The sequence below is a fragment of the Palaemon carinicauda genome, unplaced genomic scaffold (genome assembly GCF_036898095.1).
Source record: "Palaemon carinicauda isolate YSFRI2023 unplaced genomic scaffold, ASM3689809v2 scaffold147, whole genome shotgun sequence".
Lineage (NCBI taxonomy): Eukaryota > Metazoa > Arthropoda > Malacostraca > Decapoda > Palaemonidae > Palaemon > Palaemon carinicauda.
Genome location: NW_027169003.1, coordinates 26,709 through 43,242, shown reverse-complemented (window position 1 = coordinate 43,242; position 16,534 = coordinate 26,709). Strand labels below are relative to the sequence as shown.

The 16,534-nt window shown below is 35.5% G+C and overlaps 1 protein-coding gene across 1 annotated transcript; it reads right to left on the bottom strand.

The window, feature by feature from the left end:
- Positions 1–2,269: 2,269 nt before the first annotated feature.
- Positions 2,270–14,347, bottom strand: LOC137635602 (uncharacterized). Its single transcript, XM_068368061.1, has 7 exons — positions 14,136–14,347; positions 13,213–13,393; positions 12,145–12,244; positions 11,744–11,873; positions 10,721–10,796; positions 3,065–3,256; positions 2,270–2,598 (listed from the first exon to the last, which is right to left on the bottom strand). Exons 1-7 carry the CDS (start codon positions 14,343–14,345, stop codon positions 2,270–2,272), a joined length of 1,218 nt encoding a protein of 405 aa, XP_068224162.1. The 5' UTR covers positions 14,346–14,347.
- Positions 14,348–16,534: the final 2,187 nt, after the last annotated feature.

The following is a 16,534-nucleotide window of genomic DNA, read 5'->3' as shown; positions in this document are numbered from 1 at the left end:
TTAGCCGAAATTTTCACACTTGATAGGTCGCCTGTGCGACAATTTTTAAGCAAATTAATTTCGGACATAATTTGGTTCTTGTCCACAGCTAACGATTCAACTCTTACACCGAGAGCTTGAATAGCGAACAACATATCCTTCATCGTAGGTTCCTTGGGTTCCTGATCTACCACTACAGGGGAAGGATTAGGATCAATGACATTGCAAACAGGTAATTCTACAGAACGAGAAGAACTGCGTCTAATTCCGTCTCTCTCTAGTCTCTGAGTAGGGCGCTCATAAGCTAACCACTCGCTTTCGGTTAAAGAACAACATTCTTCTTACCAATCCCCAAAAGTACAAGTTTTACCCCTACATTTTACACAAATAGTATGAGGATCAATAGAAGCTTTAAGAAGACGAGTATGACATCCTTCAATACACTTCCTATTTACAGGGGAGGGGTCGGCCGTATTAAAAATTACGAGAGATCTACAGGATCTGTGGCTAAAGGAGGTTTTGAGAAGAATACAATTTTGTATCCTTCCTTTAAAACAAGAACGGACCAAGGGTCCGCTCCTCCTTTCTCCCAGGCCTGCCAGAAGTAATTTAGCTCGGCCCCTACTGCTGTTTGAAGGAGAGGGCAGTCAGATTCTGCCCCGACTGGACTTAGCTCCTCTTTTCTTGGACTTCTTCCCATCGGGCTTGAAGTTACTTCTTCCGGCAGGTTTACCACGAAAGGGCTGAGCAGATTGCGAAAATGAAGCAGCTTCCTTTGGTCTACGGGAAGGGAAAGATGTAGGCAACACCTTCCTAGCTGTCTTGGCAACCAAATCATGAGTAGCCTTCTGAGTCAACGCAGCGGCCATTTCCCTTACTAAATCTTGCAGGAATAGCGCAGAAGACAGCCATGCAAAAAGCAACTCCGATCTCTGAAAGGGAGTGACCCCCATGGAGAGGAAAGAACACAAAGTTGCCCTCTTCTTCACAACTCCTGCTGTGAACAGGGCAGCCAATTCATTTGAACTGTCTCTAACTGCCTTGTCCATACATGATATAAGTTGAATGAGGTTACTAGTCTCAGTGCCCTTCATTTCCGATACTTTTCTCCCCAAGGCTCTCATAGACCAGTCCAGAAATTTTAACACCTCGAAAGCCCTGAACATACCTTTCAAGAGATGGTCGAACTCCGACATAGACCACCACACTTTAGTCTTCCTCAAAGCTAGTCGACGAGAAGAGTTTACTAGGCTCGAGAAATCTCCATGGGCAGAGGCAGGAACTCCTAAGCCTAAGACCTCTCCTGTCTCATACCAAACACTCGACTTGGAGGCTAGTCTGGCAGGAGGAAAAGCGAAACACGTCTTGCCAAGAGCTTTCTTCGAATCCATCCCCAATTCCATCAATTTTAACGCTCTCTTAGAGGAGCGAGAGAGTACCATTTTCGTGAACAAGGATGTTCTTGCTGCTTTACCAAGGGTAAATTCAGAAGGAGGAGAACGCGGAGCTACAGGAGTAAAATGTTCTGGGAATAACTCCGTGAAGACCAGTATTAACTTCTTGAGGTCCACCGAATGTTGAGGCGGTTTATTCTCTTCTCCCTCTGAAATATCGTCCAACTGTTCCTCCCGGGAGAAAACCTCATCCGGCTCTTCCTCCGAAAATTCAGCCGCCGCAGTAGCGCCTTGTTCAGATAGGCAGCATTCCTGTGCAGACGCATCAGCGCTGACATGGGCGTGCTTGCGTTGTTCAATATTCCCATCCGTCTGACAATCACTAGCCTTGCGTTTGTTGTCACGTTCGGTCTGCGAAATACTGACGCGAGGAGACCAGAGTCGACTGACGTGTAGCATCATGGATTGGCTGACCCATGGAGTTATGAGTTGACTGCTGTGTGCCGTCACGGGCAGACTGACGTGCGGTGTCATGGGTAGCGTTTGGCTGACGCTGACGCTCCGCCGTGTCATGGGTTGACTGATGCGTAACGTCTGCCTGCCGCTGACGCTGCCGCTCCCTGGTGTCATGGGTTGACTGGCGTGTCGTCACGCTGACGCTGACGCTCCGCAGTGTCATGGGTTGACTGGTGTGTGTTGTCACGCTGACGCTTACGCTCCGCAGTGTCATGGGTTGATTGGCGTGTGTCGTCACGCTGACGCCTAGCGTCTGCCTGTCGCTGACGCTCCGTATTGCGTCCGCTTCTGTCCTGCCACTTAGCGGTCTGCTCCACTGCTTGGCGAACATCGTCACGTTTGGAAGACTGACATTCGGCGGTATGCGCGATCGATTGATTTTAAGAAGCAGAACTCTGACGAGATGCATCCACCTCAACCTGCCGTTGAACACTGCGATTGGGAGATCGCCTGTGCGATAACGCGTCAGTACCGGAGACAACAGGCCGCCTGTGCGACAACGGGTCTATAACGGAAGACTGACACCCAACCGCACTGTCAACAGCAGGCTGATAAGATTGCATAAGCGACGAGAGTTGCTGCTTCATGCCCAACAGCATAGACCATTTGGGAACACCTTTAGGCGACACGCGTGCCGCCTCTTCCAATGCGAATTCGCTTTCCTCATCGTTTCCAAATCGCTCCCCACTTTCGGGAGACGAACACCAGTCTGATGGAAGCAGCGGTGCATGAACCATACACCAGAACAAGGGATCAGCTCCGAATCTGACTGTACCAACCCTTAATCCATTTCAGAACCCACGTCAGAGCGTTTCGCAGGCAAACACTCGCCAAGGGACTGAAAACGCTAAGGTGTATCCCAATGGCTACAGCCTGGTTGCTGCGGAGAAGAATCGCGCCGTTGTTCCACTGCGTGCGCTTTTCTCTTAAGCGGTCTAGAGGTTTGATGCCAGACCTCATCACATGAGCCTTCATCCGAAGATGGCGATAAAGCACTAACCTCACCTTTCCTGCGGTGAGGGTGAGTGACCTGTGATATGACAGCAGGAACGCTCGAGGGGACGTCTGCGCGATTGATGACACCTCTCGTTCCCTTTCGCCGTAACTTCTCCCATGGGTTCAGGAGCTTGATAGAGGTCTTAGACTAGGCAAACAACAGGATCGCGCACACGTACCCTCCACAACACTGAACACATTAGCCGAACTTTTCACACTTGATAGGTCGCCTGTGCGACAACTTTTAAGCAAATTAATTTCGGACATAATTTGCTTCTTGTCAGCCGCTAACGATTCAACTCTTACACCGAGAGCTTGAATAGCGGACAACATATCCTTCATCGTAGGTTCCTTGGGTTCCTGATCTACCACTAAGGGAGAAGGATTAGGATCAATGACATTGCAAACAGGTAATTCTACAGAACGAGAAGAACTGCGTCTAATTCTGTCTCTCTCTAGTCTCTGAGTATAGCGCTCATAAGCTAACCACTCACTTTCGGTTAAAGAACAACATTCTTCGCATCAATCCCCAAAAGTACAAATTTTACCCCTACATTTTACACAAAGAGTATGAGGATCAATAGAAGCTTTAGGAAGACTAGTATGACATCCTTTAATACACTTCCTATATACAGGGGAGGGGTCGGTCATATTGAAAAGTTACGAGAGAGATCAAAACAACAACAATGGTCAAAATTAACTAAATAAATCCAAAAAATTAAAGACTTCAAGATAATTTGAAAGAGAAATCACTAAAGCGAAAGCCCAAAACCAAAAGACAGAGTACATCACCAAATAAACCGTCCAAATCAAAGTAAGTCGCGAGTGAATTTCAATCGTTCAAGCCAGCAATGGCGGCAAAGAAGATCTGAATTGGTTGGATTATTTCGGCCTGTCTACCGCAAGGGCGCTAGTATACACCTGGCATATCTGCGATTGCCGCGAGATTTTGAATTTCTGCCGGGCGTCCAGGGATTTTAGCCATTCTAATATAACCAGCGGGTAAGTTTTATGTTTAAAAGTGAAAAGTAAGGTAGCTACTGGGTGAGCGCGTGAGAGGGATGGTTAGTCTACCTGCCACTAACTAGCATTAACGTCTCTATGGTTAAAGCAGCTTGCGCTGAATCAATATCACCAAGGTAAAGTACGAACGTCTGTATGTATGAAGGAACAAATGGGAACTTTGTGAAAATAAAAAATGAAATCATTTGTTATTGGAATGGGAAAATTGAATTGTATTTTCTTTAATACAATAGTTGTAGGCAAACCTTAAATAACCACACCTAACCTCACCTACCTCAGCATGTCCTTACAGCCGAGAAACTCAGTCACCTATCCTAGGATCAGTCGGTGGATATGTCCGCTGTTCTACAAACTACCAAAATCCATTGAGATATTGTAATTTTTCTTTTAAAATAACAATCAATTAAAGTAAAATAACGGGAGCCTTTGCATATCAGCGGCCAGGTCTTCATGTGTTGATTAGAAATGGACATCAACTAACCTAAACTTTCCCCCCTAACCTAACCTACAAGCCGTATCCTTACCTAAGAGGGGGGAGGCGTTACACTGCCGTATTCTAAGTTAGACATAATAATATACAGGTGGCCGCTATCATACATACACCCCAAAATAACATATAAGAATATATCCAAAATAATTCTAATTCAAAATTTAAACTTTATAACACTTTTGCATTTCCTTTTAAGGTAGCTTCTAGCCTATCTCATGCAACGCCATTTGCCTTACCTGGTACCAATAATTGAGACATGTTTACATTTCCTTTTAAGGTAGCTTTTAGCCTATCTCATGCAACGCCATTTGCCTTACCTGGTACCAATAATTGAGACATATTTGCATTTCCTTTTAAGGTAGCTTCTAGCCTATCTCATGCAACACCATTTGCCTTACCTGGTACCAATAATTGAGACATGTTTGCATTTCCTTTTAAGGTAGCTTCTAGCCTATCTCATGCAACGCCATTTGCCTTACCTGGTACCAATAATTGAGACATATTTGCATCACCGTATGGCTACACTAAGGCTATAATTTTGGCCTGCCTACATCACCGAGCAGGTCATGCAGTCTGACATATCGAAATTTATAATTCGAGACCTGTCTTGGTAGCTAACCCACGTGAGAAGTTCCATCAATGGTGGCCTGCCGTACAGTTCTTAGTATATTTAAGCTTATCAATCAATAATTTCACATCATATTCTTCTTTAACTTACCTACGTAACTTCTTTATCCATTAATTTAGTTCCGTAGACTTCGTAAATCCCGTTTATTTCTTAAAAATCAATGTTTAGAAGAGAACAGAACAACAAGTTCCTATTTCACACCAACTTCAAAATAGTAAACAAAGACAGGGTTGCCAGGTTTTCTGAATGAGAAAAGGCCAACTTCTAATCACCAGAAGCTTTAAAAGGCCAGCCCAGTTGTAGAAAAAGGCCAAATATATAGTATTTAAGGCTCGTCTTTTTTTCATAATACACTGTACTGAAGGCCAAGCAATTTTAAAAAGGTCAAATTTGAGTTTTTTTTGGCCTGAAAAAAGGGCAAACTGGCAACCCTGGAGAAAGCCTAAACGTAAACACATGGCTCCCCTAAGTTCCATAGATGATCACTCTGTGAAATAAAATTTTGGAAAACTGTCTACATTTTACAATACATACGAAAACAGGATATCAGAAATTTTAATATTGATGAATTTAGAGCACAAATAATGCAAATTTTAATACAAAATTAAGTCAAATAACAACTAAACGTAAAACATATGGCTCCCCTAATTTCCTATCTGATCACTGTAAAATAAAATTTTGGAAAACTACATTTTATAATACATACGAAAATATATCATATATCTAGAATAAGGAGAAGGAGAGTAAATACTAGAATAATTTCCCAATTAGCATTAAAAAAAAAACTCAAAACAGTAAACACAAAACATATGGTTCCCCCAAGTTCCCTAGCTGATCACTATGCAAAATAAAATTTTGGAAAACTGTCTAAATTTTACAATATATACGAAAATAGGATATCATAAATCTAGAATAAGGAGAAGGAGAGTAAATACTAGGATAATTTCCCAATTAGCATTAAAAAAAACTCAAAACAGTAAATACAAAACACATGCTCCCCTAAGTTCCCCACCTGATCACCCTGTAAAATAAAATTTTGGAAAGCAGTCTACATTTTACAATATATACGAAAATAGAATATCAGGTATCTGGAATAAGGAGAAAGAGAGTGTATACTAGGATAATTTCCCAATTAGCATTAAAAAAATTCAAAACAGTAAACACAAAACACATGGTTCCCCCAAGTTCCCAAGCTGATCACTCTGCAAAATAAAATTTTGGAAAACAGTCTACAATTTACAACACACGTAAATAGGATATCAGAAATCTATAATAAGGAGAAGGAGAGTGAATACCAGGATAATTTGAGAAGATAAGGTGATATTATAATAGCCAACGAATGTAGTATACCTTAAATAAACAAAGGTAAAATAGAGAAAGGCCTAAAAGGCCTAAAGAAAGGTAAAGCCAGACTACTATAAAGCTATGATGATAAGTGATCTATGTAAGAATACACAAGAGAACTGCTACAAAGAGGAATTAACTAGGAAAGAAAAACTCAAAAGCTGGAAAGAGTCCAGAACAGAAATGTTAATAAAGAAAAACAAACCCACAGCAAAGGAATTGAGACCAATAGCACTCACAAATTTATCATATAAAATATAAATTGCTTTTATCAAGGAAGAAATAGAGGATAGTCAAGTTGGATTTACAGAGGGAGGAAGAATTAAGGATAATATATTCATTTTACAGTACATGGTCGAAGAAACTTTCAAAAATAAGAAAAAAAAACAACTCATAGTTGCCTTTTTAGATTTCAAAAAAAGCTTTTGACTCTATAAAAAGAGAAGAACTGATAGAAACATTAATATATATATATATATATATATATATATATATATATATATATATATATATATATATATATATATATATATATATATATATATATATATATATATAAAGGACATACTAGTATAATAAACTCTATAGCCGGAGTTTATGTGGGAGACTACTACATTAGACATAGGGGAAAAGGTTGAACAAAAAATGAGCGTAAGTAGTGGAATAAAGCAAGGCTGTACTGGCTCTACAACATTGTTCAAATTAATTACTTATCTGATTATAAAACGTGTAGAAAAGGAAGGTAATGGTTTTAAAAATTATATTATAAAGTTAGTAGTAGTATTTTTTGCTGATGATGTCCAGGTGCTTGCTGAGAGTATAGAGGATGCTGAATTGAACATAAGGAAAGAGATAGATATAGGAAAGCAGTGTAAGTTAGACATAAATAGAGATAAAAGTAGCGTACTTATATATAATATGAAGGAGAAACCAGATAACATAGAGGGAATAAGAATAGTAAGCAATATTAAATACTTAGGTATCAAGGTAGATGACATTAGAAACCTGTTAAAAAAACAGAAAAGTTAAAGGATTGTTAAGCCATAAAGACTAGCAAATCTTACATATTCCATCATAGAAAAAAATTTGCAATAAAATACCGATAGGGAAAACATATTGGAAAAGTGTAGCGCTACCTTCTATATTATATGAAACAAATGTAATAAACTTAACGGAAACTGAAATAAAAAAAGTTGCAGAGAATTGAGAATGGGGTGTATAGAAGGACATTAGGGGGTGTAAAGAATACAGCAATTGCAGCCATGAGAGGGGGTGTAGGAGCATATGCTATGAAAACAAGGGCAATGGATGGAAAGCTGAGGTACCTTAATATCATTTATTAGGGAGAGAAGGACATACTAACAGCAATAGACAATGATATGGAAGAAAAATATAGGAAGTGGTGGATGCATGTGAAGAATTATGTTAAAGGATGTAGGATGGTGTTGAGAGAATTCAAGAGATATACGAAAGAGGACATAAAGATGAGATCAAGAGAATGGGCCATAAGCAAATGGAAGAGTAAAATGGAGTGCAAAGAGAGTCTAATTTTGCATAAAAACTGGAAAAGTGAAAACAAGGAGGAGAAAGTATATGACAACAAATTTTCATCAATTTTATTATTCAGAACAAGGACAAACACACTGGGCTTGAATATAGAAAACAGACACCAAGGGGGAAATATAAACTGTGTATTCTGTGATGTAGACGAAAATGTTAACCACTTCATGTTATATTGTCCACAGTATAGGGATATAAGAATAAAAGCAATTGAGCTCCAACAACCATACGAAGAAGACAGTGCACAGACAGTTGGAAAATTCATTTTTTTGTGAAGAAAATATTAAAAATAAGAAAAGTGTACTACAACAAATGTAGGTGAAAAGAGAAAAACTAATGAAAATAAGGAACACACAAAACTAAAAGACACAAGAGGCATTACGAATAGATGCAAAGCTTCTAAGCTTATACTTATTGTTAGGATTAAGCTTATTTTACCTGTATCATAGCAAAGTTGATAATGAAAGCTATGAAATTCTTAATCTATTTATTTTTCAGTTTAGTTCAGTAGTACTATTAGGACTCCCATTTTATGTAACAGCTCCTCTGTGTGGATTTCTTTACTTAGATTTCACTATTATTGTATTATCTCCTGTACTAAAAGAAATGATTACAATACTATCATTTCTAGTACTCTTTTTAATCAACATGTTTAGTCCTATGACGAATTTAAACACTACAATCAATATCATCCTTTTATAGGATATTTTTAAATAGATATTATTTTTGGTGATCAACACGCAGTCACTGTGCAATAGAAATGAATCAATGTCTTATATTAAGATCGATACCTATTCACTTAAAAGCAATAAAAACAGAAAAAAGATTGTAAGTTAAAAAGTTCGCTTGAGAAATAAAAACACGATATATTAATTCATATCGTTCGTTTCTTTTGATGGGATATTATTCAACAATAAATGCGTTTGCTAAATTTACTATTAAGACTTATTAAGAATGTGTTATCTATAAAATAAATTACAATGCTATCTATAAAGAACGAACTGTCTTGACTCTTTTATATTTTGTTTCTCGCCTATGTACAATATAGTATGGTTAGCCCTGATATTTACATATTTACGTTTTCTTACTTAATATAATAGTTCGTTTTCTATATATGTATATATGGATAGACTACAGTAGAACTGCTTTTGTTATATTATTCCTTAAGCTGCTTATAAGTACTTCATCTTTATCTCTATAACACAAAATCAGTTTATTAGTTTAAGAATTAATACTTATATCTGTGCTATCGCAAATATTTTATATAAAACTGTATGAATAGAGCTAATAAAACGTTTTATAGTCTCCAATTATAGAAATAAGGAAGTAATGAATAATATACTTACCATTTCATGACTGATTTTAGATATCATACTCATTTTGATAAAAATACAGATATAAGGGTACTATTTATATATAATGGCATAATAAAAGCATAGGTTGTTTAAGAATAGATCTGGAAATTATAATAATAAGATATAAATAGTATTCCTTGTTCAGAATTTAACTTGTTTTATGTTGGCCAAACATCTAAAGATATTTATGTCCGAATAAAACTGTATAAGATGGACATCTGTAGGGGAATAATTAATCATGTTTTTTTCCTCTTACTAGCTATCATTAAATAATAGAATTAGTTGGTCAGAGACAATTGCAGTAATCTATGTTAATAGCTAAAGAAATATTGCCGAATCCTTAATTTCCTGTGCTTAAGCTCATAATTTGAATCTAAGCCCTAGTCTATTTCTGCTAAACCTGTATTATCTTTGCTAAAACCTGACTTATCTGGAATCATAAAAATACTGACAAGCTCAGGGATCCCACTCTCCTGTATAAATACGATCTTTTTGTATATTTATTCTCATTGCGAGTCATTCCATGTTATTAGTAGGATGAAAGTACTAACTCTAATCAAGCCTTTTCCTTTTCCTACCATGGTTATAATACATATTTTGAGCTCATCATGTGTCAGCTTTCATGATTTCTACACACACATAGACACACACATATACTGTGCGTATATACATATATATATATATATATATATATATATATATATATATATATATATATATATATATATATATATATATATAGGCTATATATATATATATATATATATATATATATATATATATATATATATATATATATATATATATATGTGTGTGTGTGTGTGTGTGTGTGTGTGTGTGTGTGTGTGTGTGTGTGTGTGCAGGTTTGTACATTGACATTCCGATTCTTACCGTCTTTAAGGATAAAGTTGCAATAGCCCACACCCTTTACCCTCCGGTCTGCTACTCACCAGTCAAACAACAGACAGTTACTGAACTCACTGCTTAGATTAACAAAAGCCCAATAGGTTATTATAGATTATGGACTCTCTTTGTCTATTATTTCAAGCATGCTTTGACGTACAAGCATTTAATGAAGAAGGATATAATGAAAATCCTTGTTTCAGTGCACATACTTTATAGTTGTTTAAGGAAAGATACACAAATTCAGTTTTCTCTAAACATGATGCCTACAACCATTTTGTCATCTATTTGATGCAACATAAATTTAGACATATTCTGAATAATTAAATTTACTTTTAGGCTTATGGAGAATTTACAATATATATCCCATTCAATAAATATACGTGAATACATTTATTTCGTATATTCCACATTTTTTGAAATCTAAAGAATAAGAACAAAACACAAATGTCATAATTTCAAAAGCTGAAGCAACACCAGTACCAGGAATATGCTTAACTGCCTCACTAGTCCTTCCTTTGCCACACAAAACCTGTCACAAAGATCATTTCCAACAGGAAGGTCATTCCAGCAACTGAAAGTCCACTTACAAGCAGAACGAACAGTCCCTGTAAATAAGATTAATCACCAGTTAGTGAAGGAAATGTTATAATTGGTCTTCATTATTGAACGAGAGGATGAAGATATGTAAAATTGATTTAGGAAAACAGTAACACTTGCATTATTTTATATATGACATATCTTAACGTTGTTACAGATCCTAACATATATATTTTATTATATTATCTTTCATATACAGTTGGAGACATTAGGTATACTGTTTTTCCAACTTGGGTTTTAGTTCTTTCTTAATATTTTATTATAAGCTGTCAGCATTATTTAACGAGTAACATCTAATCTGTGGATTGATGATGGTGGGAGACTTTAATCTGATCGCTTAAAGCAAACCAAACTATTATAGGGGCCCCTGATTAGTACAGCTTTGCTTTTCACGGTGATACACAAACCCTTTTACCACCTTAAGGTATCCCCACTCAGAAATGGACATGTAGTGTATGTATGAAAGATTTAATTTAATATTATTGTTTTTAAACTTTTCATGTAGTTTTTCATTATTTCCTTTCATCACTGGGCTATTTTCCCTATTAGAGCCACTGGGCTTATAGAATCATGCTTTTCCAACCAGGGTTGTAGCTTAGCAAGTATATATATATATATATATATATATATATATATATATATATATATATATATATATATATATATGTGTGTGTGTGTGTGTGTGTGTGTATACACAGTGTATATATATACACACACACACATATATATATATATATATATATATATATATATATATATATATATATATATATATATATATATATATATATATATATATATATTTATATATATGAATATATATATATATATATATATATATATATATATATATATATATGTATATATATATATATATATATATATATATATATATATATATATATATATATATATATACATATACATATACATATACAGTATATCATTTACTTACCCAGATGTTTATAATGGCCAGAGGTTCTCTCACGGTAAACCTGGAAGGCATATGCCGGCACGAAGAGGAATTCGCAAAATTTGAGTCCAGCCAGTGGCGATACATTCCACCCGCCACGATTGATCCTATCCTGCAATATCCATTAAATCAATAACGAGTGAGTTTCTTCGTCAACAGTTGGCTTCTTAGAATAGAAATGTAACAGAAAATTCCCTATGTTGCGAATATAAAGGGTGTGGATAGATCTATGTACGAAAGATGGGCTCATAATATCTGGACGCTATAAGCAATGATGAAAATAGTAACGATAACAATAACTACGTCAACAAAGAATATGATGCTGAAGGTAACAATAATAATGATGATAATGATTTGTGAAAGGAAGGCAATGCTTTCCTTACCTGTGAGTGAGGGCTTCAACAAGAGGGCTTCCTTGTTGCCCTATCATTCCCATCACGAAAGGGACGAAAGCTTCACGAGCCATGTAAAAGTTGCATGAACCTATATGAAGAAAGGGAGGAGATTAGACGCCATCTTCACATATATATCAATAGGGTTGACTCCAGAGAAAAACAGCACAACAGTCACTGCCCCAATCATGATCCACCTACTGAGTTAAGAATGAATCTATATTTTAGGAAGGCTACACTGCGTTGTGTTGCATACACTTATTCAAGAAGCACATCAGCAGTAGGTCAGACCATGAGACACATCCTGCACTAATTATCTCCCTCTTGCTTGGATTTTTGTGCCTCTAAAACATTAGGGCCACTTCTTTCCCAAACATTTTTTGCAGCACTTACACAGCCATTCCTCCAACCACTTTTCAATCAGGAGCCCTTTTCTCAACATGATTGAACCAATTTTCATTCATAAACTATTTTCTCCACATGACTGAACCACTTTTCAATCATAAACCATTTTCTCCACATGACTGAACCACTTTTCAATCATGAACCTTTTTCTAACAGGAATGAACCTTTTTTCAATTTTGAACAATTTTCTCGACATTCCTTGAACCATTTTTCAATCATGAGCCCTTTTCTCAACATGACTAAACCACTTTTAATTCATAAGCCATTTTCTCCACATGACTGAACCCTTTATCAATCAAACGCCCTTTTCTCCCCATGATCGAACCTTATGAATATCCTGTGTTCCATTTTTCTACCAATGGTAACATTTTTGTTGTCTTCATATCATTATATTCCTCAACTTTTCATTTATTTTTCTTATGCATCTAATGCTATGTGCAAAGTTCATCTTACAATTTCAAACAATTTTCTGTCATTTGCATTTAACATCCACAATTCTGCAGAGGAGAATTGGTTTAATCTCTTCAAACTTTACTACCTTAAAGGACAGTTGGTTTACCATTTTTTTTCAAACTTCACAACTCTAAAGGAGAGTTGGCTAAACAAACAGTTTGTATAATCTTACCTTGATTTCCATACAACAATCTTACTCACCAACTTGCGAGAAGTAATTGGCGATGAGGCGTGTCCCGTCAGTGGTGTCTGTAGCAATGACGTGATCTCCTCTTCGGACTAATGTCCCAAGGACTTTTGGGAATTCTGTGAAGTGGATGTCCTTGTATCGGCCGACTGAGCGAAGATTGACGATCTCGCGTAGCAAGCCGCTGTCTATGTTCTGATGATTCGATACAGTTTTATAACTCTATTTCTTTACCAATGATTAATTAAGCCTAATTAGTCCCTAAATCAATAATTATCATCATCATCATCATCATTATTATTATTATTATTGTTATTATTATTACTATTATTATTATTATTATTATTATCATTATCATCATTACTAGCTAAGCTAAACTCCTAGTTGGAAAATTAGGATGCTATAAACCCTATTATTATTATCATTATTATTATTATTATTATTATTATTATTATTATTATTATTATCATTATTATTATTACTAGCTAAGCTAAACCCCTAGTTGGAAAATTAGGATGCTATAAACCCTATTTTTATTATTATTATTATTATTATTATTATTATTATTATTAGCTAAGCTAAAACCCTAGTTGGAAAATTAGGGTGCTATAAACCCAATTGCTCCAACCGGAAAATATAGCCCAGTGAGGACTAGAAATAAGGAAATAAATAAACTTTGAGAGAAGTAATGAACAACTAAAATAAAATATTTTATGAACAGTGAGAAGAATAAAATATATCTTTTATGTATAAACTATAAAGACATACAGAAAAACATGAGGAAGAGAAATAAGATAGAATAGTGTACCCGAGTGTACCCTCAAGCAATAACAATCAGTCTGTCGGTTAAGTCACTAATACTAGCCAATTAATCAACAACGACGGCTCTATCCATAAGTGCATTAATCAACAATGACAGTCTAACATCACGACATACCTCAATGTAGTCAGTCAAGGCAGTGTTGGGTGTGAAGATGACGGACATCTTCTCGTTATCGAGCAAGTCGCGGATCGTCTGTATGGGCCTTGGGGCGTACCTCACAGCCAAGAGAGACATGAGGTTCGTGCTGTAACTCCAGCATATGATCATTGCGCTGATGATCCATATACACACGACCATTCTCTCGGATATTTTCTCTAGTTTCATTGTCAAACCTGGAAGAAGAAGAAGATGGTGATGGTGAGGTCTTCTTCAAAGTAACAGTCTCTTATGTGAATTATCTTTCTGAAGTTAGTGAGTCTATTTTTGTCTGTCTTTTATTATTATTATTATTATTATTATTATTATTATTATTATTATTATTATTACTAGCTAAGCTACAACCCTAGGAGGTAAAGCTCAAGGGCTCCGACAAGGAAAAAACAGCCCAATGAGGAATGAATTAAGGAAATAAATAAACTAAAAAAGAAGTAATGAACAATTGAGATAAAATATTTCAAGAACAGTAACATTAAAATAAACCATTCAAATATAAACTATAAAAACTTATCAAAAAAACAAGAGGAAGAGAAATAAGACAGAATAGTGTGCACGAAGTACCCTCAAGCAAGAGAACTCTAACCCAGGACAGTGGAAGACCTTAATACAGAGGATTGTATCTTTTATCAGAGATTAAATGCCTTTTTGCATGTCTTTGTGGTTTAAAGTTTACTTTCATCAATTTATCATACTTCAGATTAATTAAATTCATTATTTTGAATCTCTCTAGTTACGTTTTCAAAAACATATTTGGTATATGTTAATGAAAGTCAAAGTTTTATTTTGCATATTTTCAAAAGATTATCATATATCTGTCTTGTAAGGTTATAAAACGTAATGGTGAAAAGTTCCATTATTATTTGACTTGTGAGATTTTTAAAGTTTTTTTGAAACTATTTTTATACTGAAAGTAGATTTTGTATCGATCTCTTAAGAATTGAAAATATAATTTTGTATTTTTTTCATTTGTCATCTTTAGAAAATATAAGCTTCGTTTGTATTTAACTTCTTAAAACCTATATATTTATTTCGTATGTAACTTTTTAGAGACTGAAAATCTGTTTTGTAAACATCATTTCATATTAAAGATTAAATCACATCTGTCTTCACAGAGAACAAAATGTTTATTTATTACCTCAATACTTAAGAGAATTGCTACATATTGTGCAGCCAACAAATCGTGTTGACACGAGAATAGTTACAGATGGTTTCAAATTATTGGAACAAATATATATATATATATATATATATATATATATATATATATATATATATATATATATATATATATATATATATATATGTATATATATACATATATATAAGTATATATATATATATACCTGTATATATATATATATATATATATATATACTGTATATATATATATATATATATATATATATATATATATATATATATATAAATATATATATATATATATATATATATATATATATAAATATATATATATATATATATATATATATATATATATATATATATATATATATATACTGTAGGTTCTATAGCTTTCAAATTTTCGCCTCAAGTCTATATGATAAGTTCTTATTAGACTTATGAAAGACTGAGAATATTAAGGCCTTCAGGAGGAAACTGAAAACTTTCTTCTTCTCTAAGTCCTTCAATAATGTAGACTTGACAATAAATGTACGGTGTGAAATGTGAATGCCTTAGTTTACGATATAATTAATTACAGAAGGTCCTGTAGAAAATAGTGTTCCCCTGTAGTATAAGACAAGAAAATTAGCCCTTAAAGTATATAATAAAAACATATCTACAAAACTACGCTAAATACACAAACCTTGAACGACCAGTATTCTGTAGGTATGTAACAAAACATCAGAGGCAAACGTCACAGGTGAATCGCCCCTATAATTAGCCCCAATGGCCGTCGTTATCAAAGCCACGACGAATAGCGAAACCAACACCCCTACCCACACAAGCGGGGTCAGGGGTAACAGGAACCCCCAGGGGTCTACTTCCGCTCGGCTTTGGCCAACGACGAATTTGCGGGCGTCATTGAATATCGGGGAGGTGTAATCTATGGCCGTTTTCCTGATTTCGGTGAGATCGTGCGGGCCAAGGGCGATGTCGGTTTCCTGTGGATGATGAGGGTTTTTGAAGTTTAGAGGTCGCTCGTGAATGGGAGAGGCAAGGGGCAGTGACAATGGCACAGAAACAGAACAATGTTCTAGCAAGCAGGGCAATGTCCTAGAGGAAGGACAATGCCTTGCTAGCAGGGCAATGTCCTAGCAAGCAGGGCAATGTCCTAGAGAAACGATAATGACTTTCTACCAAGACAAGGTCCTAGCAAGCAGGGCAATGCCCTAGAG

Excerpts from the sequence above, each read along its gene's own strand:
- LOC137635602 (XM_068368061.1), bottom strand. The coding sequence starts at position 14,345 with ATGAAACTAGAGAAAATATCCGAGAGAATGGTCGTGTGTATATGGATC. Across the intron at positions 11,874-12,144 it reads GTTGAAGCCCTCACTCACAG|GATAGGATCAATCGTGGCGG; the intron begins GTAAGGAAAGCA and ends TGGATATTGCAG. Across the intron at positions 3,257-10,720 it reads GGAAATGATCTTTGTGACAG|TGGTAGATCAGGAACCCAAG; the intron begins GTTTTGTGTGGC and ends CTTCTCCCTTAG.